We start from the raw sequence: 27,490 nt of genomic DNA, 5'->3' as shown, positions 1-27,490 counted from the left end.
AAAATACTTGGCTGCTAAATCAGGCGGTGGCAACCTGTGTGTCCTTTTTGAAATCAGTATTTGTTACTCATTCAAATATTCTGCTGCGGTAACTATACACGTGAGGGGAAAGAAGGGATAACTGAAGAAATGTGAGAAAGGAAGGACAGAAGAGATCCACCTGCTGCTCAACAGAGGCTTCCTGAAGCAGAGAGGGGAACAGATCTTCTCATTCATGTGTCACCAAGACAGCTGAGCTGCGCCCTCCAGCACTGTCTTGTAGTTCAGCCCTTTTAGCTTTGTAAATGAATTGCTTTTTTTATTCCTGGTTCTTACTTCAAGAGGGGTAACTCAGATTCAGCAAACAAAATCATGAAGGTCTAAGGAAATGTGGAAATGGGAATAATCTTTGATTGCTACCTTGTTTTCTTGAGTAGACCTGACATTTTAGAACCAACTGGCATGTTCCTTCTGGGAAGCTCTCAAAGGCTGGAGAGCCATATAATTGACAATTGTTTCCTCTGCTGCTAAAGGCAATACGCACTGCCCATTGCTGCTCTGAAAAGTAGTACCAAGACATGGGAAAATAATGAAAGGAAGCCATTTTAAATGTTTTGTCAAGCATCTATAGTGCAGAGACAGAGGCACTTCAGACTGTCGGGCATATTTTAGAATTAACAACGCTGCCCTTTTTTCCTGTGACTTGGATAGTTTCTGGTCCCTGTTACTGCTGAGAAGGTGAATGTGAGTGACAAACACAATTATTTTTAGCCTACCCAATACAAGGAATTACTTTTCTGCTACTTTACATTGCACGTTTTTAAGAAAAGCTTGGTTTGGCTTTGGTTCCCACTTTGTTTTTTCCCCTCATGTTTTCCATCTGCATTATGCAGTGAAATTTCTCATGTGGTGCCCAAGACTAAATTTAAAGGATGATGGAGACAGTGAGGTTTTGTTGGGTGACCTTGACTCCGGTATGATCTACTTCAGGAAGTAAAACTGAATCTGGTTTTCTTTGAGTGGCTTTATAAGAGTTATATCATGTAATAACCCAAAATAAGAAATCTTTATGGAAAGGTAATGAGAAACTTAGTCCACTAAGGAAAATTCTAATTATGGTGCTTGATGCTTTGGTATTGTGTTGATACTTGTTTTAAAATATAAAGAGTGATGCCGATAAAAAGGTCCTCATGAGTTTGTACTGTTTTTTGGACAGGAGTAAGGAAGAGACCCACTCAAAATCCAGTTCTTCTTCTTTAGGGTGAGATGTGATGTGTGGTGTTTATCATGTTACTAAATATATGTTACAAACTTTTAACTAAACAGAATGCAGTCTGCTTTCTTCAGGGTGGGTTTTTGTTTATGTAGTGCCTGGTATAGTGAACGGGGATGAGTAATCAGGCTCCTATATGTGTCATGATGCAAATACCCAGACTATATACATCTGTATTCCCTAGTTCTTCTAAAATCTGAAGCCTGGTCTAATTGTTACAAAGGTGCTCATTCCAATTTTTCATTTGTGATGTTCCTTTGAAAGCCCAGCCATGATGATTAGACTGCTTAGTCCTGAGCTAACTAGTCAAAATACAAACATCCAGTCTGAATCATTGAAGCAAAACAATGCATATATAAAAGAACAGCTGGATCTAATTTTGATTTTTTTATTTATTTTTTTATACAAGAGGCACTTTGTCGTGTAAAAGAACAGCTGGATCTAATTTTGATTTTTTTTATTTATTTTTTTTATTTTTTTATTCAAGAGGCACTTTGTCATTGAGAGCTAGAGTGTATTTCCCTCCCTGTTTTCCCCCCTAGAATTTTATCAAATGAGGATGAAGGTAGAAATGTGACTTGATGTCTTTTAAAGATTCATCTGCTTCCATGTTCTTCATTTGAAGATTTGTCTAAGGATCTGCTTATCAAACTGAATTTGCAGGCCCTGTGCATTCATCTTAGTTTAATGTCACCAGACACATGAGTCATAAAGGTTGTACCAAGCTTTTGGGGCTTGAAAACAGGCATCTCATTTATACCAGATGAGTGTAACAGTGCAAGAATGTTGACTGATTATAAATGAAATCATTTGTTGCAGGCTACTTAGTCCCTGAAATGGGACAGTGTAATTTATCTGGGTGGTATGGTGGGACGTGCATACTTCTTCCTGAGCTTCCCAACTGCATTGCCCACCAGTCACATTGCTCTCACTGCAAGTGTAGAATGAAGGATTTTTTTTCTTTCCCTTTAAAAAAAAAAAAAGTCAAAGTTCATAGTGGGTGTTCATGTTGCTTTTGTGAATCCAGTAAGACACCTTAGTGGAAAAGTTTGGTTTTACTGGCAAAGACCCCCCAACTTTAAGATGATGTGTTGCTGACTTCTTTTAACATGGGAATTAGTAGTAAGTGCAAATGTGGAAAAGAGCACTTTGGAGTTTGCTGCTCAGAAATGTAGTTCATCGGCTAAGGAACTGTAGGATCTTGCACAGATGCACTTGTTTTGCTTTCTGACCTTCAGCAACTGTGTGAGGCTATTTCAGATGAAGACTGACAGGGGGCAACAGGATGTAGAGCAGGAGATCAGAGGTGAGCACAAATTTCTGAAGAACTCCTAAAAGTGAGGATAAATCCTTAGTGTTTTTCTTTGTGGACATACTTTATAAATAATGAGCAATTCTAAGTTATAAAATTAGCAGGTGGTAAGAGCTGATAATTTTTAGTTGAGGAAAAGACATGAGAAGCTCTGTAGTTTTTAAAAAAAGTAGTGCTATATTCTTTCTAGGTTAGATTCTTCTGTTGGTGCAACATCCCAGTAAACGTACTAGAACTGCCTGTCTGTGATACCTGGGGCTTCTTCGGTTACACAGGGTTATTAGCACTATCCACTTGTCATTTAGATACCTGCAAAAAGCAGCAGCATGAGAGCATATGCAGTAGAAATGTTCTTTCCCTGGTGTGCTGGAATTGACGGTAGGTGATTGGAGTCAGCATTTGAAGAGCCAGAGCAGATAGTCAAGAACTTGGTATAATGCTTACTTCTGTGATTTTTTTTTATTTTTTTTTTTCTGAAAAGTCAACATAACTTGGGAAAGGGCGAAAAAGGACATGGTTTGCAGATAGTATAATAGATTTCCTGATAGGCAATGGCTCTGCTTCTGTAACTGTGCATAACAGGCATAGAGGTTATCTACTTTCATGTAGGGCTAACATATCTAGTAGGACAAGAAAGTAGTATGACACATAGGGGAAACTAGGGCAAGTTGAGGGTTGCCTGGAGTGTTGGAGGTATAACAGGGTCGCTGTACTCATTGAGCAATTTCTGTGGCAGCACGAAGGCCATCAATTAACAAGAAGGATAAACAGCTCAAGGAGTCTTGGAGCTAACCTGATGAGTATCTCTTGGAAAGGGTCCGCCTTGCTAGTGGGAACAGCCTGTACCCAGCGCAGATGCGCAGTGCTGCGTGCAGGTGGTAGTAGAAAAGTCCCTTCCTGGTAGAGCACTGAGCTGTGGCATCCTGTCCTACTGGCTTGTCTGCATGGATCTGCTTGTGAGTAATGAATTGGTAGGTGACTTCTTGAGTACATTATGTGCTTTCAAAGGGAATTAAATTTGGCTGAGACCCTTCTGAATTCAGTTGTCCAGCTAAACTCTGTTCAAAGTTTTAACTGATTCACCTTTTAAAATTTATTTGAACTAAATTTACCTGAATGTAAATATAACTCAAGATAAGGTGGCTCTGTCTTAATCTAACCTTGTGTGCAGTAAACAGTGGAACGTGTGGGGAGCGATACTGCCTTGCCTGCATAAGCGGGCAGTACCATGTCCTCAGTGGGAAGTAACTCTTCATTATTTCATGCTGTTGGGATTTTGAATGCAGAAGGGTCTCAGCACCCTTTGCATACAGCTTGACTTCAACAAAATGTGGAAAAGCATTGTTCACTGCTCAGGGGTGGGGCAAGGAAATGAATTCAACTCAGAAGGCACAATCCTGTGGAAATACGAGGCAGCTGATAGTATTTTGTTACATTTTCAGTATGTTGCTGCTTAATGCTCCTGTTAGTAGGGGCTATCCTAAGAACTTTCCTGCTAAAAGCTGTATCTGCTCTGGCTGCAAAGAGCAATATTGCCAACCTCGCTCCTGTGACTGTTGATCTTGATCTGCAGAGACTAACTCTGGGTAGTTAGAGAGATGAAGCTGCTGCCATTTGACCCTTGGTCTCTTCGCTTCTGATAACCAGAGACTCTCTCAGAGCCTGCTCTTTCTTGAGCACCAACTTTTAGCAACCACAGTTCCTATGATGTAAGGTGCTACGAAGTACAAGATACCTTCAGTTGCTTAAAACTGGATTAAATTATTGCTTACTGCGACAATAGGTTTCATATCTTGCTTTCCCACTTCTAAAATACACAGTTAAAAATAGTCCATGAAATTTAATAAATCAAAACCTCAAAGGGATATTGAGACCAGTACTTTTCCATTGGCTTGTAGTCATTTTGGGGGGAGTCAATTCTGTAATTTTTTTTCAATGTGAAGCAAAAGAGTTCAGAATTGTATTTTAAAATGTTCAGGTGGAATGCACATAAAACACTGTGGAGGAAGCTTAGTATTTTAGGTTCATAAAACTGGCAATAGAAAGCTTTCTGTATGGAAATGGGTAGTAAAGCACTTTTATTTAACTTGTCTTTTAAGTTTTTGGTTTTGTTTTTTTAATCACAGGGAAAATTTCAGCTTCTCAGAAATGGCCTAGAACCCATCTTGATTCACATGTGCTTTAACCCACTGGGTTTGCCTTCCTGTGCAGCAGCCCTGCTCGATTATCTCTGGCTGTGGAATAAAGCTGTAATACTCCTTAGTTGAGGAGGAGAATATAATGACAGATGGTCTTGTGCAGGTTCCATCACTTCACCTGAATAGGTGGTTCAGGCTGCTTTTGAAGGCAGCTGGTTTATATGAAAGTGTTGAAAGTTGTGCACATCTTCTTTGGTGCTGTACTTAGGAAAGCTGCATGGCGTTTTCTGTATCCCATAAAGACTTGCAATAGACAGGTAACTCATGGAAAGTGCTGATACAAACTGAATTTGGTGGCTTTGCTGTGAATTCTCGTGGAAGTATTAAATAATGCCTAAACCCTAGTTTTAAGAGGTGATGCAGAACAAGGTAGGCCCTAACTTTAGTCCAGTGAAGGGTGCTATGTTTGGTAAAGGTGAGAGGTAGGTCTTGTTTGCTTCAAGGCATAAACTAAATTTTGCTGTTACAAATCTAAATGTTGATGCCTTGGTTGTTCTAACGTATATTGCTCAAAAACCAAGCAAACAGTGAGAAGAGATAGGGATTGCTGATTTTCATGCCCTCCAATATCAAGGCAGGAAAGAGAACCTATCAAGCAGAGAATTGAAGTCTTCAGGAAAAACGCTTTAGCATAGAGATACACTGCTAAAGCAGTGCCCTGTCTGTTATCTCCCATTCTGTCTCCTCATGTGACTGGAAAAGGCAGGCATTGGGAAATTTTTTCCCATCTGTTTATGTAGTGGATACAGGACAGAAGAGGCCAGTTTTGGCTTTTTGACTGGTGTGAGCTTCAGTGGTCCTCTTGATCTCTCTCATGTATATTTGATCACTCAATATTTCAGAATACTAAGCTGAGCAGAGTAAAAAACTTATAACAGCTTCCTGGATGTTAATGTGCATTATTCTATGTACTAGTGGTAGATTCAAGTCCATTTTTCACAATACAGCATTAAAAAGTGCTATGACTGAGAGAAGGCTGTTCTTGCAGTTTCCTCACCTTATCCACTGCAAAGGTTTTCCCAAATGAGGGAAGGGTCCTAAAACCAAATCTCCTTCCATTACTCAACTCCAGTTCATCCCCACAGCATGTCTGTTCTGCATGATGTATGTCCTTAAACTATGGAAAATAAGGTCTTGTAGTGGAAAGTACATGGCAAGGTTAGTGAAAGGTTTTGTAACTTGCACTACTAGTGGATGTTTTAATGAAGTTACCTTACAAGAATCTCCTCTAGTACTGTAGGTTAAATGTGAAAGAATGCGTAGTTCATTGAAAAGGTGGTAGGTGATGTAGGAAACACTTTCCGACATAATTTATTGTGATTGACTTGCACACAGTGTCACGAAGTCATCGAGTCACTTATGTTTTACAAATGCATTTTGAAAATTACTTACAAGTTCAGTAAAAGAGGTTAAATATCCACATCTTCAGGTTTTAGGGTCCCAGATGACTTAGGAACTAAGCTTTTTTGAGCCTTTCTTGGAAGCATCTGGTGATGGCTGCTGTTGAACTGTTGGGTCATGTGGTGCCAAGATGATTGGTCTGACCAAGTCATCTTTGTTCCCTGAGTCCCTTCGTTTCATCAGTTTGCCTTCTGTTTACTTGCTATGGGGTTATGTGCAAGTTATTACTTTATTCTGGAAGCAAGGTGGAAGCCAGGATGCTCCCAAAGCTACCCCTCCCTTATACAGTGTCAGTGTCACTCACTGCTGCCCAAGTTCCCAGCTATAACTTCAGCTTTTTGTTTTTCCTTTCCTGAAAACTTTCTGGTCTAGCAGCAACTCCGTAGTTGTGCCCAGGTGTCTGACAGTGAGGCCAGTGAGCGGATACTTGGAAGAACTGCAGAGGACTTGTGGGTGGTGGCAGATGGGATGGCTATTGCACTTGCCAGCCCTCCAGCAAGATGGCTCTGAATTTAAGCCTACCCCAGGGAAAGTGTCACAACCAGTGTCTTAGGAGTATGTTGCAATGAGAGTCAGCCCCCAGGCTCTGATTCATGAACAGAGCAGCTTAAACTTGCAGAGCAGAGGTAGCCTTCCACACCCAGCTGCCCACCGTGGTGTAGGCTTAAATTCAGAGCTGTCTTATCCCAGACAGAAAAGGGAGCAACCGAGTCAAATAGCTTTCCTAGATCTTTGCAGATAATGGGGAAGAAGGGCTGAGCTTCACAGGGGTTAGGTTGTCCCTGCCCTGTTGTTGGTCCAGCTGGACCCGGCCCTTGGGAAACCGAGCTTGGTAGCTCAGTGGTAGTGTAACCTTTTGAAATGTGATTAATGTGGCACTTTAAATTCATGGTGCTCACGTGACATATGAAATAATTTCTCTTTGTGCCTTTCTTTCTTCTGGAATTTCCTATTACTTTTTAGTGTGACTAAGTGGTGAATCTAACAGTAGTTTTGTGTCTCTGCTGTTTTCTTGAAAATTTGTTTTCTTGAAAAATGGGACAGTGTTTGAAAAGCACTAGTGCTGACTAAGGAAAAAAACCTCAAGCAAGAGATCTGATAAAACAGGTTATCAAACTCGTAACGCTAACTCTTCTAGTAGTTTATGGTGGATTTGTACTTTGACCGTAGTTGGCTTTCCCTTTCAAGTGTATGATAGATTTCTTGTATGTAGCAAAGGTCAACTGGTAAAATTATTTTGCAGCTACTGGAAGGATGTGCTGCTGCCTTTTAATATGAAGATGTGTACCCGGGGAAGCTTGAATTGTGTGTGTGTGTGTGTGTGTGTGTGTATGTGTATGTGTATGTGTGTATATATATATATATATGAAGAACGAGTGTTGAAACATTCTTATACATGTGTGGCTATCATCTGAAAATTGGTAGGGTATTTATTATCTTAGGCTTATCTCAGACCTGATATTCACATGTTAAATTATAACAGTAACTAATAAGTGCTGATATTTGCTCATGACAAAGTTACCAACCCAGGGGGTGGGGAACCCATTAGGAATTTGGGGAGAAGGGCTTATTGTATATATGCATAAGGTAAGGAGCCTAAGTCCCTGTTTTAACTTCACTGCTGGACTTGAGCCAATTGGCTCTCCCATTTCCCCCACCCCCAGAGGAGGAGCTGCCCGGTCTCCCTCTGAATTCAGTGGGGAATGCTTAACCTTTTAAAAGCTCAGTCATCTGGGAGCTCATTATTAAGACTCCTACTTCTGAAAGATTTAATTCTGCCTGGCAAATAATCATCTGCAGGCAGCTAATTCCAGTTGCCAATTCTACTCCCCCTTTGCTCCCTGCTCAGTCTTCACCTGTCATTTCCCTTTTTTGCGTCCTTCTAATTTAGATGCTTCCTCTAAGGTCTTAGGGAGTCAGAAATTTTCATTTGGATTGAAATTAAAGCCCCTAATGACTTCTAGCATCAGACATCTTCGTGTCATGTAGCAATAGTCCTGAGACAAAGGAAGAATAAACATTGGAGGCAGCACTTGCCTGTTCCCTAAATAAATAAATAAAATTTTTTTGGAGGGTGAAGAGAAATTATTTTTGTTTTGCAAGTCCTTTGAAATCTGTCTGCATGAAACATCTGCTGCATCATATGTAAGAAGAGAAGGCCAAGAGTAATAAAGCATTTCATTAATGTTTAATAACATAGTGATTAGCAATCCAGCAAATGTCTTATGCCCGTGGGAGATTGGAACTTATTTGATTAATAGATTAATTGCAACCTGTTCCGGTTGTGATTGCAGGTGTAAGTTTCTGTGGATGTTGCAGACTCCCTGAGGACTGATGTTATAGGCATACTTACACTTACTTTTTTCTTCCTAGTTGAAGAGTTAAAAATCAAAACATAAGGAAAAATCTTGTCTGCTGTTTCTGTGAAAGTAAAATGATTTTTACTGTAAGACTTTTTTCAACAGAGATCCTCTGTGCTACCTCTGAAAAAGAATGGCTATTATCTCTGAAAGCATAGGGCTGCCTTTTAGCAAATACTTTTCCTTTCAATTATTCTCCTTCCTGCACTTTATTTCAGTCTTATAATGGACTTGAACCATCTCTCTGAGTTTCAGACCTAGTTTTGTCTTCCTAACTTTTATCTCGGGTACACTGCAATTCCTACTGCATCTGGACTCGCTGCTGGCAGAGCACAGTAGATGCTGTAGAACTGAAATGTGGAACTGAGTTGTTCATCAGGTCACAATATTTGAAACAACCGCTTGAAAATGACTAAGTGAATTTCAGGTTGTGGTCTAGAAGTGACATGATGCTGGAAATCAATTTGTGTTCCAAGTTTAGTCTTGAGCTTCCTGAGCTGGCAGGAGTTTAGAGATGGTATTAAGTCTCTGAGAGGCTCTCAAACTCCACTTCCATTCAAAGAGGCAGCAATGAGCTAATGAAGAATTTGGCTTCCACCCTTCGATTAACTGCTGAAATATGGGGGCAGAGGGGGAACGAAAGAAGAGTCAGAATTTTTCTTCTCCCAAGAGATTGAGGCTTCTTGTATGTTCTCATAAGAACACAAATAAGCCATTTCTGTCTCCAGTTATAGGAAACTATGTGCAATAGCTGTATGAAGCTCAAGTTTTCTGCGTAGGGACTGTGTCCTCCATTGGCAAGAGCAGGCTGGGGATGACATAATAAGGCACTTGCCATTGCTGACTGCTGAGGGGAAGAGTTAGGAAGGTCAAAGCATGTGGTCCCTTTTGCAAGACGGAATGTAATGCCTGAGTTTACAGGGGGCGGTAATACAATAAAAAGAATTAACAGGGTGGAAAGAAGGTGTGTGTTGGTATCACAGATTTTCATCCAGTACGCCTTTCTGTCACCTTGCTCATTACTGCATGGTTGGGGTTCAAATCTGTCTAGTTCTTAAGGGGTTAATGAAGTCTACCCCATGTTTGCAGTGGATATGCAACTCATTCTAGAAGCTTTAGTTTCAAGCACATTTTTTCCTCTTGCTGCCCCATCCACTCTTTAATTTCAGCCGAGCTGAAATAAATCATGGGTTTGCAGGTTGGGATTCTGCTGGTGACCCCACCTACGCTTGCCTGAACCCTGTGCCTTCGGCTCTCCCTGGCCTGGCCCCAGCTCCAGCCCAGCACGCTCTGCCCGCTGGCCTCTTCAGGCAGGTCCTGCCTACTGCTGCATTTGGAGCCAACACTTTTTGCCCTCATCTGTACCCGTGCCAGGGCTGAAGGTCGCTGTGCTCAGTAATAAAATTTGGCTAGAATAAAGCTGACACATGGGTTTTGTGCCTCTGACTTTCTGGGTGTTCACAGGCCAGTGTTTAGAAACATTTTGCGGTGCAACCCTGCGGTGTGTCTCCATCATTTGTTGCTTCAGGATCTTAATTATCAGATTTTTACACGAGGACAAAAAGTGACAGCGTTGTGGAACTTGGTAGTGAAACGAAGCCAGTCTTGGAGCCTTTTTATTGCTTTTAGTTTTGTAGTAAAACAGAGCATGATGCAACTGCACTTCACTGGGTTGCACAGAAATGCATGCACAAGCACTCTGTGTCTCGGACCCCCCATCAGCTTCCTCCACTCATTCCGCTTGCGTGGCACAGTGCACGTGAACTCATTCTTCTCACATTAGCATTTGGGTTTTCCCTTCTATGGCAGGCAGGAAGAAGTGCAAGGAAGGGGGAGTGTGTGGGGAGGTATTTAAAGCAGAGAGTTTGTATTTATGCTGTAAACTGCTGATGGCTATTGCTGATTTCCATTTGTTTCTTAGGGAAGCCCTGAACCCTAACAGGATACTAATTGGTGGTGTATCTACGTCTCTAGGACTTTTTGGATGATAGAAGTCAAAGTGCTTTTACAAATGCTAAATCTCAAAGCTGCTTCTGTGCACGTGCATGTGTTACACATTAGTAGAGGTTGGAGCAGGACACGGTATCTGGACTTTCTGACCTGTGTGTTAGGCCTGCTGGGCTGCAAGTATTTAACAATTGTCGATGGACCAGCACTAACTGGGTGGTGGTTGCTGTGGCATTACAGCTCTTGGTATGTCATAGCTACAGATATTTAATAAACAGTGTTCATTTGTTGGTATTGTCCTGTATTTCCGGATTAAGGGTGGTGATTGTATGATTTTGAGACTGACAGGTGTGCTAAAAATGGAGACTTTCCCAACTTAGATCTGCTGGTGTTGGAAATATGCCGTGACTGGCAGGAGAGAGAGACTGGGGCTTTGTCTCAATCTGTGCCTCAAATGTAAATGAGGGAAAACTGTGATCCTTGTTGACATTAATCTCTGCTTGAAATTGCTTGCCTACAAAATGGACTTTTCATGGGTGGCTAGCTATTGATGATTGGCATGGGCAGATTCCCAGCCCAGACCTATGTAGTTAAGCCCCATTTACGCTTCTTTTTCCTCCAAGCACTGATTTATTTCAGCTTGGGGCAAATACAGAAGTATGTAGGAATTAGCCTTTCTTCTATAAAATGACTCAATTATCATATATCTGTGAAAAACAGCTCTGTAAGCCACAGAATAATTTCTGTAACATTTTTGCTGACAGCAAGGCAGTGTTAAAAGTAGCCTCTTGATTGATGGTGTTTGAAATCTACCTTTGGAGGAATGGGTCAGGCAGCTTGAGGAATTTTTAGATGTAGCACAGCTTTTATTTTGCAGTGTGTTGCACTAAGCTCAGGATAAACCAGACATACTAGGATTGGAGCTTTAGTAATGATACTGGTGAAAATATGCTGATCTTAGTGATGCCACTACCCCTCGGTAACCTGTCAGCTGCTATTTCTGTACCACAGGCAGCTTATGGTGAGTATGATGGCTTTCTCTGTGATCTGGAGTGTTTTGTCTTGGTACATTTTACAAAGCTGAGCCTAGGATGTGTGGCTCAAATGTTGTGCAAGTAGCTGTCTCTGCAAGGCATTGAGCATATCTGGCTAGGATCACATTGAAAGACCTCTGTCAGCATGCGCCTGCTGCGCTGTGCTTGGGAGCCCTTTTTCTTGCGGTGGGAGATGGTCAGGATGAAGAGTCGTCTTCTTGCTGTATAAAAATGCTTTAAATGTCTCATGGTCTCAGCCTGAGCCTGTTTCCTGCGCGGGCTCAGCAGTGCAGTGGGTGAGAGGGGGGGGGGGGGGGGAGGAAAACAGCAAGCCCTGCTGTTTCTTCACTGCCTTCATGCCTCATGCTGGAAACTAGTTTCTTCCCCAGCTTTGCCTGTGGCTCGCTTCTCCAGCTCTTCAGTGTGGGGAAAACTTTTACTGAAGAATAAGAAATTTGGTAGAATGGAGAAAGTTATGATGGAAGTAGGAAAAAGGAGGAAGCCGTAAATGTGACGTGCAAGAGGAGGATTGTGTACATTGGGAAATTTGGATCGACCTGTGCTGCTTTGATCCATTTATAATGCCTGAGTCCATGTGACAATTTCTCCATTTTCTGTTTTTCCAACCTGATAGAAGAATGCGAGATAGTGAGCCTTCGGCATTTCAAGGTATATTGCGCTGAGAAGAATAAATATTAGTTCGAAAAGTGCAAAAATGAGAATTAAATTTAGTTGCTGGCCTTGCTTGTTTTAAGCAAGAAAACTGTTGATGAAGTTGCTTATTGAAATAGGCATATCCCTGCCTTTCCATCAAAAAGATATACTCTCTTAAAAGCACAAGGCGTACGCAATTTTATCTGTTCACAAGAACCAGGTCATGTCCTTGGTGCGACGCAAGGCAAAAATACAAATTTCTAATTTCTCCCATTTCATCTGCTTTGAACATAATCCTCAAAGAACCTTGCTGAGACTTTAAAACGGGCATTTCAGAAGGAGGGAGGAGGGGAAAGAGCAAAACCCAGCATATCCTTTAGCTAAGGAAGCTCTGAGGAATTCTCTTCTGAACTGGATCCAGGTGGTATTTCTATTCTTTATTGGGTATAGATTGATATTGTTGTGCTGAATGAGCTGCACAAGACCTTCCACCTTCATTTGCTCTGGTCCAGTTCAGGAGTTGCAAGTCCATAAGGCATCAATCTCTGATGATCTAGTCATTTTATGCCTTGTGGTAAAAAGGGAGGAGCGGGGAAAAAGGAGGGGAAAAAAGAAAAAAAGAAAAGAAGAATAAAAGGCAAAGATCCAGCTTGGAGGTGATGAACGCAAACTGGCATAGCTCTAGAAATCTCTGGATGGGGGGGCGGCAATGGTTATCCTGGTCTGTAATAGCAGATTACAGTAGTGAGGCAGAAATTATCTTGCTTTGGTGGTTTTATATCAACAGCAGCATTAGCACAGTTACAAGGAATTGGGGTTGTAACTTTGGAGAGAAGGCATGAGTCTTCATGCATGAGTTTTATTGGCTATATTTTGAAGTTATAAATCTGATGTTGTCTTGGCAATCTTCAACCAAATTTTTAACCTTGATGAGCAACCAGATTTCTTCAATATAAGGAACAGATACAGGCAGTCTGGGCTAGGAAAGTTGTCTTCAGAAGTGATGAACGGGGTTTTGTCACGTTGGATTGGCTTCAGTAGTTAGCGAAGGGCTCAAAGGCACTGGCTGTAAAGCAGTCTTCTGGAGCTGTGTGTCAGCAGCCCCTTGCCTTCTGGATAAAGAAATATATTTTAGATAAAAAGATCAAACTGCAACAGAGATCTGCTGAGTAATCTGTTCATAGTCCTGTGGGTGTGCGGCTTCTCAAAGGAACGTGTGCTGCAGGAGCTCTGTGTTTTGGTGTGAACAGAAGTCTGCCGGGTCGTCTCCTGTGGCAAGGCTGGCGCTGAAGGGTGTCGCTTTCTTCGGGGCTTACCAGGCCTGATCTGCTCAGTAAGAAATCTGAACCCTTCTCTTCATGTGAATGGGTGGGAGAACGGGAAAGAAGAGTAACTTCCTCTTTGAGCCTTTGCCTTTACATCCACGTCTCTTGGAAGACAAAAATGATGAGTTAAGGGATAAGCACGAGCTTTATGTTTTCATCCGCCCTGTATTTTGATCGTGCACTGTCAGCCCTTCTCATCAGCATGTTTTGAAATGGTTTTAGTTTGCATTATATTTAGACATGCGTTTTCTCTCTTGTACTCAGTGTAGGACATCTGTCACTGTTCACTTCACTAAAGGTTCCCTGCTTATAATCTGATATTCTTTTTTTTTTTTTTTTCCTCCCAGTGCATTTATGCATTGGTAATTAACAGCCCACATTATAATATGAAAAGGCTGTTATTTATTTAAGATGTATACAGGGAAATATATGGTAAAGTGAGACTACTTGAAGTATTCATCTGGGGAAAAAATGAATTCTTTGAAGCATGGGTCTGTTACATGAACATCGGTAGCTGTTCCCCTGCCACATCCAATTTGAGCTTTGCAACTGTTCGAGTATTTCCAGTTTTAACTCCACCGGGGAGTGGTGATTAGAAGTCGGCTTGGGTTTAAGATGGCTGAGGTGCCTATTTGACCAAGATGACAGTTTTGTTTCTTTCTGTCTGGTCACAGGATGCGAGATATAGGTTACTGTGTAACCAGTTCAGGCGTTATCCCTGATACTGGCAGCTCTGGGAGCACTGTTTCTGTGGCTGTAGCAGATGGTCAGGGTGGGAGCCGAAGGCGATGGATGGGTCAGAGTGGAAGGCATCAAAGCGGGCACAAACTGCGCTTGTGCTAGGATGAGATACCAGAGTATAAATATAACTTCAGCCTAGCATTAGAATGACTTCTGCTGATTTCCGCACCACCCCCACCACCCCCCCCGCCCTTTCCTCCCAGCGTATCCAGTCAGCATATACATACTATCCAAAGAACATGAAGCAGGAACCTGTCTTAGAGTACGTTATGTGTATTTTAAGGAGCTGGTAGAGAGATTGCCAAAATAATATCTGCACATTCATGCTTACTGCATTCGTGATTCTTCCAGTAATTCCATGAGATAAAAGGTATTATTCCCATCTCACAGCAATGGGAGAAAAGGAGAAAGAAATTACTTGCCTTACGCTGTGCCATGAACTGCTGGTGGAATTTAGTTGAGGTGCAGGAACCTTGCAGTGTTGGGTTCAGTCCTCTAGTAGCACCGTTAAGCACTGTAAAAGCCAAGTGGAGAAATTAATCTCTTGTCATAATTGGTATTTCAGTGACCAACAGGATCTAGACCCATCCCTACTTCGGCTCGCTAGTTGATATCTGCCCTGGTTTGTAAGGTCCAGGGAGATACCACTGAGCCAGCAGCGGCGTTCAGTTCAGACAAGACGAGGGGATGAGGTATTTCTGTTGGTCTGAAGTCTGAACTGCACTGTGCATCACAGGAACCCCAGCCATGACTCTCAAAATGGACTTCTTTTTGATAGCATTTAATAAAGAATGAATAAGTAGAGAATATTTAAGCTCCTGTTCCTACCAGGAGAAAACTTTTCTCTGAGAGATGTGAGGCGTGTTGATGAGGTTATGTGATGAAGCCTGTGTTCCTCTTCCACAAATTAATGCCATGGGTTTTCAGGAGATACACGAAAGCCTCAAAGGTCTCTCTTACGCTCTCTCTTCATCCTTCAGGATGAAATAGGCCTGTCTTGGTGTGCACCTAATGGACTTAGGCTTTAATCTGTTCAGAAGAGGGGCAGGCTCAGGGAAGGACTTGCCTTCTCCTTAACTGCTAGCTGGATAATTGCCAACTGATAATTGTGTGAGATGTCACTCGTGTTTGTAAAGAGCTGGCTAATACTGAAGTATTTTTTCAGTCAGCAGGTGGCAGGGATGATAGGATTAATGATACTGCATCCTATCTAACACCTTTTTTTTTTAAGGCTACATGGCTTAGAGGAATTAAAGATGGAGTTCATAGCTATGTTCACGTTAGAAGCTCATGAGTGGCTCTTGTGGAGTTCCTTAAGCTTTAATCGTAATGATAGGCACCGTACGTGACCCTCTGATAACAGAACACAAAATCTGTATTTCAACAGCAGCACCACACGAAGTAGGTGTTAATGTTGTTCATTTAAGTATGAAAATGTGTGGTGGCTAAAGAGTTTTCTTACCACATATTCCTGATGTTGGCCAGAGTTAATGATGTTAGTAGGACCAGTGTATTAGTCTAGTGTATTGGTCCTAGCTAGCTAGGATGCATGAATAGCAACCCCATGATCCAAATAAAAATTGGAATACCTTCTATTTTTGAAGTTGCAGATTGTATAGTAATTGAGGAAGGAAAAAAGTGATGTGTAAATGTGACCATTGGAGAAAGGAGTATTGTAGCAACAGCTGGGGAATGAAGTATAACAAACATAGCTGTGCTAATTTTACTTGCTTGTTTTCATCCATACCTGCAATTCAACATTTCACTCATTTTTATCTGTTAGGCTGTAAGATCCCTCATTTGTTTAGGGCTCAGTTACAATGGATATTGCAGTAAAGCCCCCAGTTTATCACGAATGTAATGAACTGATTTTATTTTAACAGCTTTTCCAGGCTGATATAAAACAGGAAAATAATGCTGCTGTTCTGTCTGCCTAAACCTGGTTAAACCTTGGTTGTACAAAAGTGGGGACTGAGTTGCCTACTCAATCTCAGGTGCTTTTTGTTGGTATTGCAAAGAGAATAGTATGGGAAATCATCTTCTATTACTAACCTCTTTTGCAGTGTGGAGGAGGGCAGGCGTGTAGGTGGAAATGTTATGTTTGCTTTTACATTGTTTACATTATTTTAACAGTATTCAAGGGGGATAGGCTTCCAACCATTCTGGCCGATACATTGTGTTATTGCAAGATAAGAAAATTAATATGGAAAATGAATGTCGTCTTGCCTTTTAGCACTGAAACTTTGGTAATATAACTGAGTAATTCTTGGATTTTGTGATGGATTTGTGGACCTTTAATTTAGAGAGAAATTGTACTCAAAGATGTCAATATTCTCAGTGATAAAGTAATTGGAAGTAAGACTAATAAATGTGTGAAAGCTGTTGCCTCTTTCCAACTTTAGTTGTTCTTTGGTTCCTTAATTTTGTCAGCTCCTCTATCTGTATATTAAAGTGTTCATTACAGTACTCTTACTTTGTGAGAAGGATTTTTCTAATTGTTTGCTTTTTTCTTGTTTCAGAACCGAGAGCTCCAGATTATGAGAAAGTTGGATCATTGTAACATTGTCCGATTGCGTTATTTCTTCTACTCTAGCGGAGAGAAGGTAAGAATAAAAAACAAGGCAATGTCTCCTGGTAACCATCTGGGGTATAACTGAACTGTTTGAATTTCTAGAGACAGGAGTGTGAAGATAGTAGACGTGATAACATTGAGAAAATGCTATAGTGGTGCCCAACAGATCATGTTGGAGCAGATGTTTTTCAGTATGGAAGTGTGTGGTCCATGAGGAGTACTGTTATTAGTATAGCACAACAATAGCGTAACAGATTTGGATATACACTGCCTCTTTTTTTAATTTAGTGGAGCACAGCCAGGCTTCATTTGCACGTTCTAGCGCTACCTTTCCATATGTGCAGATATATTTTCCAGGACTCAGCATTAAGCACTCTAGATTTAAAGCACTTGTGTGACTTTTCCCAGACCCAGTCTCTGTATGCTTCTGTTCCCCTTCATTGTGCATCTGTTCCTTATGCAGGCTGAGTTTCGAAGCCCAGAGGAAAGAATAATGTATGATCGCATCATTGTAGCATTTGTCAGAATACTTATGCTTCAGAAGAAGCAGCAAATATCTGGATTTAGTAAATCTCAAGAAGTAGAGACTGCCATTTATGTTTTCTTTCAGTCTAGGTATAAAAGTTCCTTTTTTTTTTTTTTTTTGAGAAAGGAGTTACAAGGTTTTGTTTTAATGTGAAGTTACAACAGCTTCCTTGTGTATGTATGTATTGGCGTTTTAGGAATCATAGGAGAATTCAGGATGAAATGGACCTCGAGGTGGCATCTGGTCCAACCTCATTCTTAAAGCAGGATCATCCATGAGGTCAAAAGAAAAAAAAAAGTCTTTCTGGCCCATGTGGGGTTTAATGTAAGCTGTGAGGTGGGGAAATGGGCTAGATGACCTTCTGAACTTCCTCTGATTTTTTTTTTATTTATAGTTATAAATATTTTTTTAAATTATATAATAATTTGTATAAATGATATAATTTTCCATTGTCGAAAGCGGATTACATCCTTCATTGTCTTCATATGGCAGTACACATGTCCACAGTGCTGTAAAGGACTTTATATGAGAGCTGATAGCTACTGAAAGGCCACAAAGTGGGCCAACGGAATGGGAGAGGCAGCCCACCCCCTTCATGGTCTTTGGAACCAGAGGAGGAGCTGACATCTCCAGGATAAGGTGTTGGTGGCAGGTTGCTGCAGTCCTGTGCAAGTGCACAGAGGGATAATTGCAGGAGCCCTCTTCCTTCCTCTCTGAGAGGTGCTTGGGGGAGGCCACTTTGCAGGAATCAAGGAGAAATGTGATTTAATTTTTTTTTTTTTTTTTTTTTTTTTTTTTGTGATGGTGGGTGGGGTTTTTTTGTTTTGGTGTGTGGGGGGGTGGTTTGCTTTCTTTTTTTATTAGCCCTTCCTTCCTTCCCCTTGCCTGGTGATGGCAAGCATTTCCAGTGTTATACAGCCATTGCTGTTTTGTTGGTAATGCAGTGTAGTTCTTTAAACTATATTATGCTCATTTAGCATATAACCAGAAATTCCTTGAGCATCATGAGTACAAGAAAGGAAATACTGTGAAAGGAGGGCTTGGGTTTTGGGGTTTTTTGTTTGCTTTTTTAACCAGCTTGTAACTTGGCTAGAGGGAAGTAGAACTTCACGAGACAAGCAGGAGACTGTTGCCTTATCTAATGGCTTTCAGAAACCTCCTGCAAACAGTGGAAGTGTTAAAACTTCTCAGAACACTGTTCCAGGAGCCTTTGTGTAACAGTAACTTGAGTAAAACTCTTTGGAAATCTTTAACTTGACGTTGAGCTTGAGACTGGATTTTCCACTTTGCTGTTTCAACTCCACGTGGCTGATTCTCAGCAATGCTAGTTTTGTTTTTAAGAATGTGGTCTCTATCCATGACCAGTGAATCTTAATGCTTCAGTGAGAAGTTTTCTTTCACATTCCTTTCTGCTTTCTCTCTTCATGCCTCTGCTCTGTGCCTTTGAGATTTCTACTGCTACCCGGTTGCAAAATGGGATAAACGTGAACCAGTCTCTGGGGCAAAGGTGCACCCAGCAGAACATTGGCGGTGGTAATGTTGCAGCTCAGGTTGCAGGGTCTCTTTGCAGTTCAGTATAAAGTGATACATAATTGGCTTGCAAGCATTTTCATGTGGGTGGCAGCATATGAAGATAACTGTATATGAGTTTGTCTGTGGTTTGGGAAAAGCTCTAGAGAGCAGCAAGTTGGTGTTCTGAAGCTCATCTGGGAAGGAAGAATAACATTTCTTCTCATGGTTTTTGTCAGTTTAGGAAGCAGTAACAACTTTTCCTTCATATTACCCTCATGATCAAGCTGGCTCATTGGAGAGTGGAGGAGAAGGCAGAAAAGCGTAAGGTCCCATCTGTTAACCGGGAAGGACATGTAGGAAGCAGTTGAAGATTTAGATGCTAGGTATACAGAGCTTTATATGAAGTGATTCTTGAAGCTAAGTCCAATGGGCAGAGTAATGTAAAAATCCAAGGAAAGTATATCAGAAAATGCAATAACATAGTGATGAGTGGGGCTTGCAATTGTTGTCTGTCTTCTTCATGAAGAACTTGGCATAAACACAGATTAATGGCAGTGGAGTGTTAATTAACTCAAGTTAATGTGATGGGAAAATTTCAGAGGTAACTATTATACTGCTGATCCCTTTAATGAAATAGTTCACCAATGAACTTAATTTTGATACCTATATATCAAGCATTCTCTTGCATAAAAGGTTTTGATGCTGCCATGATTGCGCGATTGTTCCAGCTGGAGTGTTCCTTGGACTTCTCCTTTCTTCCCTGGTGCTTAACACCAGTGTCTCTAAGCCCAGAGACTTTTCTTTATTTTTTGGCCAATAGCCAAGAAGCTTAAATCTGTCTCAGTTTAGAGGGAGCTCAAAGGATTTCTCCAAATCCAGTCAGACTGGCACTCTTTGAAAGCCATGTGCCTAATAGTCACTTTAGTTCATTTTAACCACTAGGCATTTTTAGGCACTGGGCAACCTTAAACTGGCTTTATTCTAGCAAAACAGGGAGGTTAATTCTTTATTAGAAAACTGGAAACTACAGAAAATGGCATCAAATAGAAAAACAATTCTAAATAACACTTGCTAGTAAGACTATTCCTGAGCTGCATCCAAGTTGTAGCTAGTTTGTAGACCTTTGGAGCGCTCCGATTGCTTTTTCTAGGGGCTACCCATGGAACTGGTTGAAGTGTTTGAGCTCCCTACCTTTTTCCTTGTGGTGAGCTCTCCTTTTTATGTCTCCCATTTGCTTAAAATTCCTTCCTGCTTTTGGCAAAAGCAATCCAGTATTAGCAGCGTGGAAATTTTTGTATCAAACATGGCTTTGACTGATTTTTTTCTCCCTTGTTTCCTGTGAGTGGGTGACTCCATCTTGTCTGAGCATTTTTGAATTTGTATTGTCTTTATATAGGTATACCCTATATAGGGGTATATGTCTATATATGTATATGCATGCGCACGTGTATTTATACCTTTGTGTGTGTGTATGTATATAAAAGTCGTTTTGAGTACTGGCTACGTATTAATCATGTTTGACTAATAATTTCTAGTTTAAGAAAGCTCAAAGAGAGCACATAATATATATATTAGTAAGACAGGCTTGGCATTCAGGTTGCTTCTATAAACTATTTCCTCCTTGGTTCTTTCCTTTTGTAAGTTTACAGACATTTGTCAGACCTGTTGGATAGCTCAGTTCTTTCAAAAGTGTTTTCCTTCATGAATTTTCCAGAATAAATTATGATTTTTTTTTTCTTTTTTTTTTTTTTACGAGGCTGTGTGAGATACCTGATATCAGGGCACTGACTTTTGTAGCTGTAGTAGTCCAAAAACCTGTAATAATAACTGGTGGGATGAACCAGAGGGGAAGGAAGGACAACCAAATAATGGGCTGAGTTGTGTATGGAAGATTTTCTTCGTGGAAGTAGTCACAAGTCTTTTCCATGCTATATTTCTGTGATTTGTGGGTTTCTAGGTAATCCTTGAAGAAAATGGGCAGGATTATAGGGCTAGCCAACTATGTTTGATAGTTTTGGTATTCTGCCTTAGGATAAGGTCTTGAACAAGATGCCTGGTTTGCCTGTCAGTTTGCCACTGGGAGATCAGACTGTATTAGGAAGGCATACAGTTCTGGGTTGATTTTTTGCTACTTTTCCTTAATTGCAGGAACTGCCTTGCATTTAGCATGATATATAAATGTAAACATTGATTTACTGAAGCAGGGGGAGATGGTCTTGCAGCCTCTCCTTTTTAGCCTAATGCTGCTGAGAACCCTTTGAGCCGTGCCACAAGGAAAGAGCAGACATGAACATACCAAATAATCCCTCTGGCTCCTTTGCTGAGAGTATTCCCCAGTGTTTTATAGCACAACCTAACTTCTTAAATCAGTGGCTGCTGAGTAAAATTATTCAGCTGTGTAAAACCTGAAATGAGTTCCTAATTCCCATTTCCCCCCCGCCCCCAATTCTGGTTTAGATCTTTCTTTGTGGTATTTCATAACTGTTGGGTTTTCTTGTGTGGATGTTTTCAAGTGTTTAATAGTCTGATCAATCCGCATCTGTGCCTAAAAGAGGAAGACAAGTCACTGGAGAGATTTGTTCCTGCATCATATCATATAAAAGTAAAGTAAATACATTTTTTTATTGAGTAATTGCATCTCTGGTTATGTAACTTTTTTCCCCCCTCTTGAAGGTGGTTTGGCATTCAGAGGAGTCAAAGAAAGCATGTATGGAAGCATAGAGAGATCACAAATAGGGAATATGCTGACTCTTTTTTGGAGGCTGAGCTCGCCCTTCTGCATGCTCTAATTGATTTCTAGTCTTATTTAGCCTTAGCTGTAAGGGCACGCAGCCAAAAGTCTATGCAGGCTCAGAACGGAAATTTACTCCCATAGACTTAGACTGAGTTTTAAAATAAACATGCAGGAGATACATGCTGAGCTGCATCTATAAGCTGCTATGCACTATCTCACGTGCGCTTTGGCAGCAGTGAATTAAACTGCAGTGAAGAAATTTGGAAGAAGGGAGCTGGCTGATATGCAAGTTTTGGCTTTGCTGAACAGTTGGTGTTTCTCCAGGTTCATATCCCTGTTAGTAAGAGATATATCCTCCACCTTCAAAGAGGCATGAACATCACTATCCTTTCTTGCAGGAGTGTTCAGATGAATCCTCACCTAAGGACCATCTGTTCTGTTCCCTGTTAAAATGGAGTACTTGTAGTTGAACCATTTGGTTTCTTAATTGAACTTGTTTTTAAAAAAAAAAAAGTTCTTGCACAAAAAGTTCAATTAACAGAGCCTTGAGCCCGATTTCAAATTGACAGAGCCTGTGTGAATGTTTTGCACCAGCCTAGTAATGTGCTGAAGGGCCATCACTAGAGATGAATTCAGTCACTACGATCCATTTAATCCTTGGCAGATCTGCTGTGCTGTCAACAAAGGAGCAATTAATGCCAATTATGAGGAGTTTTGTGATGTTGGTATCTCTGTAGTCCGTGCCTGAGGCCTGCCAAGCTCATTTCAAAAAGTACAGCAGTCATCAGATAATGATTATCAGTTACCGCTGTTAGGGCTCACAACATGCTGGGAATTTCCTTAGTTGTAGTTATGAGCAGTCTCTGGGTTTGAGTAGGTTGTGTTAATAGAAATAGCAGTTTTGTCTGCCTGTGGTAGGGCTTTGCAAGAGCGGAGTAGGCAGCAGTGGCTAGGTCCTCAATGTGGTAGATGCATGCAGTGGAAATAGGAAGCTCCATGGTTTCTCTCTAGACCAGTGAACCGACCAGTATGTCTGGTTAGTCACTCTTCTGTTCTCAAATCATTCCTCTACCAGCTGTAGCCACTGCTCTCATCTTCCCATGCTGGATGGCTGTTAGGAAAGCAGCTTGTACTGTTTGTCCTGAGGAGGCATATAGTTTGAGCCATTATTGTGTATTATCTTGCCTAGTTTGCTGTCATGGATATATCCTGATTCAAAAATTTCCACTCAGTCTGGAAGGTAGTGTACAAGACTCTGCTTTCCGTTTTCATGTTAAGGTACACAGGACAGCCTAGTGATCCCAATGTTATCTGTTAAATTTCATCTTCCAACAGAGTTATTGCCAATTTATGGCACAATCCCTGCTTGGGAGCTGTGGTTTAAATATCCACAAATCACCTCTGTCAAAGATCACAAATCAATCCCACTATTTAGATGGGGGGCAGCTGTTTCCAACTTCATAGAAATACTTTCTCCTTGGAAGTACAGCTAAAAGCTTGAGGGCTTTACAGGGCATAAAATAAACAAGAATCGGCAGGGACTCCCAGATTATCTTGATGAGTGACCTTTTACTTTGCTATAGGCCCTCTTTAGAGAGGGGGGAAACTGTGACAGAAAATGTCTCCTTTTTTTTTTTTAAAATGAAGGTGAAAGGCTTAGTGCATCGCCTAAGAACCTAGACTCTTTCAGTGATCAAAGGTAGACAATGCAAACCAAGTGTCTTAGAACAAGACCCAGGAAAGTTCTTGAATGTGAATTATATTTGGAGACTTGAATTCTGCCTTTACACTACCAATACAGCTGATCCAATTGGTAGTTCCTACCTACATCAGACTATGTTATGTTGAAGAGTAATGAGCATTACAGAGCAATTTGATAAGTTTTGACAAGTAGGTATAGGAACAGAAGTCTTGGTACAGATCTCGGTTCCCAAACTCAGTCATGAACAGTGAGGGAATAGGAAAGAAGATACTTTGCCTAACATTTGCAATACTAAATAAAAAGTGTTGGTATCTCTCTGAACACTGAAGTTGAGTCTTCAGCTGCCCTTACCCCCTGGTGTTACCTGTGTGAAACTGCAGCCTATACATCTAAGCTTACAGTTCCTATACTTTGGTGGTAGCCACAACTCTGTTTTGAAATAGATGTGGCTGTAAACTGCAAGTAAAAACAGGCACACGTGGCCACTGGATGTCACCATTCCTTCATACAAATAAGGTCAGCTACAGCATTTTTTTGCATTTTCAAATTTTTCCAGTGTATCATGGCTACTCAGTGCTTACAGTAGGAAGGCTGCAAATTCTCACTTGGTCTTTGAAAGTGGTTCCAAAGTCTTTGTATCTTAGTTTACTATGTCAGCCTTCAATATAAGAGAAGGAAGGTGGATCTCTCATGGTGCTTGATAAGTGTTTGTGAAGTGCATGCTGGTTGTAGCTTTAAGAAAAAGTAAAATAACTTTTTTTTTTTTTTAATCTAGGGCAAAAACTGTGTGACTTTGAACCTTGTATGTTTAAAGCTAGATGGCTAAGCCAGGGTGAAGGGCATATCTTGCCTCATGCTGACACTCTCCGGCGTTCAAATAACGCACTCAGAAAGAAGGCATAATCCACGTGAAGTGCTGAAATCCATTTTCTTATTTTCCAACTCCAAGTTAAATCCTTCAGCACTTTTTGACAGAACGCTTGCATAGCTGCCATCCTATCTGTAACAGCTCCATGTGTAGCATCTACCTCTGAAACATCATCGGTGGGGTGCTGTCATACAGTAAAGAAAACATGATCTCCTTGAGTAAACTGACTGGCTGGCTTACCTCGTATAGCCTCAGTACTGATACCTTGGGATAATTTCAACAAGGAAAAGTGCATTCTGGAGGCACATTCCTTAATTTTATGTTTATCTCTTATCTGTGTGCTTTTAGCTTGAATAGGCAGGTAAAGTGAGTTTCTTCAGAGTGTTGTTCTGTGTTTATTTGTCCAAATGCAAAGTTAGTTTAAGAAACTCCTGTGTTGTTTCTCTCCTCTCAGTTATGCTCATATAGCTGATCATGTGGAGTTGATCTGAAAACTAGCTCAGTTAAATGATCTGGGACTAAAAAAAAAGCAAGCAAAAAACCACCTGCAAACTGCACCAGAACCAGCTGTTACTGATATGCCAGGAGATGAAAACCAAAATGAGCATGTTCATCATTCTTTCCAGATGCTGACCAGTAAATTTAGTCACCCAAGAAGAGAGTGTGCTCGGAATACCTTTTTATCCTACTACTTGATGCTCAGAGAAATTTTCCTTAGATTCCAGTTCAGGAGAACTTCTAACATCTTACCTAGATGCTGACATACTCAGAGTATGCCCTGTGATTTTTGCTTTTGCCTTCAGTCTGGTGTTTGGCGTGTGTGACCTCCCTGGCTTCTATCATCATGTTGGCAGTAAATAGGGGAAATGCTTGGACTGTGACTGACTAATGTTGATTGTAGTTTTATACATGCATGTTGTTAAATGTAGTGTTTGTGATACGTGAAAAAAAAAAATTAACAAAAGCTGGTAGAAACCACTTAGAGTTAATTTGGGGTTTGTTGAGGCAGGGGAGGATCATAGTGAATGAATATTTGTACTTTACCTGCAAGGAACAATCCAGAAGAGCACATATTTGAATTCAATAGCTGTTGCTTTATATTGGACCCGGTTAAGCTCAACTAGAGGGTGCTTAATCAACGGATTACTTCTGTGGATTGAAGGACAGAAGAGTTTTAAAAGTTTGAGACCTCCATGCAGCCCTTCCTATGTCAGTAGGACATGTTTTCAGTTTTGCTCAGTCTTCGTCCCCACAGTGTGTAAGGCTCATGTGCTAGAGTAGTTGTACTTGCAGCCTGTTTTATCTCCAATTTCTGATACAAAGAGAAAAATTAAGGTGCTAGAATGTTTTGGCTCTTGTGTCCTAGTCTTTCTCATGCCTCTTATTACATCACAGTCTGTATTAATATCTACTTACATGAAGTGTTTCCAACCAAAGTGAAATGGTGCCTGAATTTTTGTTCAATAGTAAGGCTTATTTCAGAACTGCGTTTGTCAACTGAGGATTTATGTGCCAAGTGACAAAAAAGCAGCTCCTATCATTTGAGGCAATTGCAGTTACATGAGCCACATTGCTAAAATCAAAATCCTTATGAAACACACTGATCCTGTATTTCAGGATCTGGCTCCCCGCCCTTCTCCCCTTTTTCATTTTAAAGAGTACGTGGTCATAACTTTAGCAGCAAGCACAGGAGAACATGGATGCACATAAACATTTGAGCTGCTGAGGAAAGCTATTAATCTATTGAATCCCGATGTCTGTGGAGAGGAGAATGAGTTATTAAATGATGTCTTGTGTTTGCTTTCTGTCATTTGTACAATGCAGTCTCCTCTGGACCTTTCTGTTCTCTGTAGAGGTGTTTCAGAGGTGCTCCTGACGGTTAGGTTACCTTGGCTGGTTCCCAGCCCAGCGATTTTGAAACAGCAGTGTGGAAACAAGTCACATGTGGAATACGTGGTGAGGTTTGAAAAAGGCTTCCTGTAATGGAAAGATAAGCCTTGATCCTCCCGCTTGATCCTCAAGCAGTTGCCCTCATTTGGCAAGCTCTTTGAGCTAACCCTGTTTCCTACTGCAATTCATCTGTGTCACTGGAAAAATATGTGTTTAGGAGGAATGCGTGAGGTAGGCAAACCAGGTTACATCATCCTCAGAGCTTGTCAGGCCGTGACTGCTTTCTAGTTTGTACTGAATCTTGTTCAGGGGAATCCAGGTAACTCGGATGTTACTTTCATCCAATTCATGCTCACAGAGGAGGGTGAGGGCTCTTGAAAACCATATTCTGAGTGTTTATCAGATTTGTGCCAGGTTACATCAGGAGGAGGTAGGTCAGAACATTTGAATCATCTTTAATTCATGAAAGCAGTTATTTAGGGCACTTCTGAAGTGTCAGTTTCTTGTGGTAGGAGTGGAGTATGCTGCTACTTATATAGCAAACACCAGAAGCCTTGCCTTTGTAGTTGCATATTAAAGTTCTGGGTGCATCAAATGCTACAGCAGAACTTGTTTGTTGGTTGGGGGAAAAGTGTTTGTGTGCTTTTGCATCTCCTAGGTGATAATGTGTGATACACGTTTACACAAGACCAATACTATGCAAAACCCATGTAGTTTGATCAAGTGCTGTGGGTAGCATAAAAACCATATAAGGTTTGGTGGGTGGATGCAAAACCTCCCTCTCTACAATTCACGTGCCTTGATCTTCACAGAATCACAGAATTGCAAGGGTTGGAAGGGACCTCAGGAGATCATCTAGTCCAACCCCCCTGCTAAAGCAGGCTCTCCTAGAGCATGCTACAGAGGACTTCATCCAGGCGGGCTTTGAATATCTCCAGAGAAGGAGACTCCACAACACCCCTGGGCAGCCTGTTCCAATGCTCCGTCACCCTCGGAGTAAAGAAGTACTTCCTCATACTCAACTGAAACCTCTTATGTTTCAGTTTGTACCCATTGCCCCTTGTCCTGTCGCTGGACGCCACTGCAAAGAGTCTGGCTCTGTCCTTGTGACTTCCACCCTTGAGATATTTGTATGTATTGATGAGGTCCCCTCTCAGTCTTCTCTTCTTCAGGCTGAACAAGCCCAACTCTCTCAGCCTTTCCTTTTAGGGGAGATTGCTCCAGTCCCCTTATCATCCTGGTTGCTCTCCTCTGGACTCTCTCTAGGAATTCCTCATCTTTCTTGAACTGGGGAGCCCAGAACTGGACACAGTACTCCAGGTAGGGTCTCACCAGGGCAGAGTAGAGGGGGAGGATCACCTCCCTCGACCTGCTGGCCACACTCCTCTTAATGCACCCCAGGATACCATTGGCCTTCTTGGCAACAAGGGCACACTGCTGGCTCATGGTCAGCTTGTCGTCC

General features: G+C 41.3%; 1 protein-coding gene across 2 annotated transcripts in view; it reads left to right on the top strand.

The window, feature by feature from the left end:
* GSK3B (glycogen synthase kinase 3 beta) overlaps positions 1–27,490 on the top strand; it is a 94,861-nt gene that overhangs the window by 11,127 nt on the left and 56,244 nt on the right. For both annotated transcript variants that reach the window (XM_035894542.1, XM_035894540.1), the window contains exon 3: positions 16,744–16,827. In XM_035894542.1, coding sequence (XP_035750435.1) covers positions 16,744–16,827 — 84 coding nt within the window. The remainder of the gene's footprint in view (positions 1–16,743; positions 16,828–27,490) is intronic.

Source organism: Egretta garzetta, unplaced genomic scaffold, assembly GCF_000687185.1.
Source record: "Egretta garzetta isolate BGI_Z169 unplaced genomic scaffold, ASM68718v1 scaffold85, whole genome shotgun sequence".
Lineage (NCBI taxonomy): Eukaryota > Metazoa > Chordata > Aves > Pelecaniformes > Ardeidae > Egretta > Egretta garzetta.
Note: the sequence above shows the minus strand (reverse complement) of the source record. Positions and strands in the feature narration are given on the sequence as shown.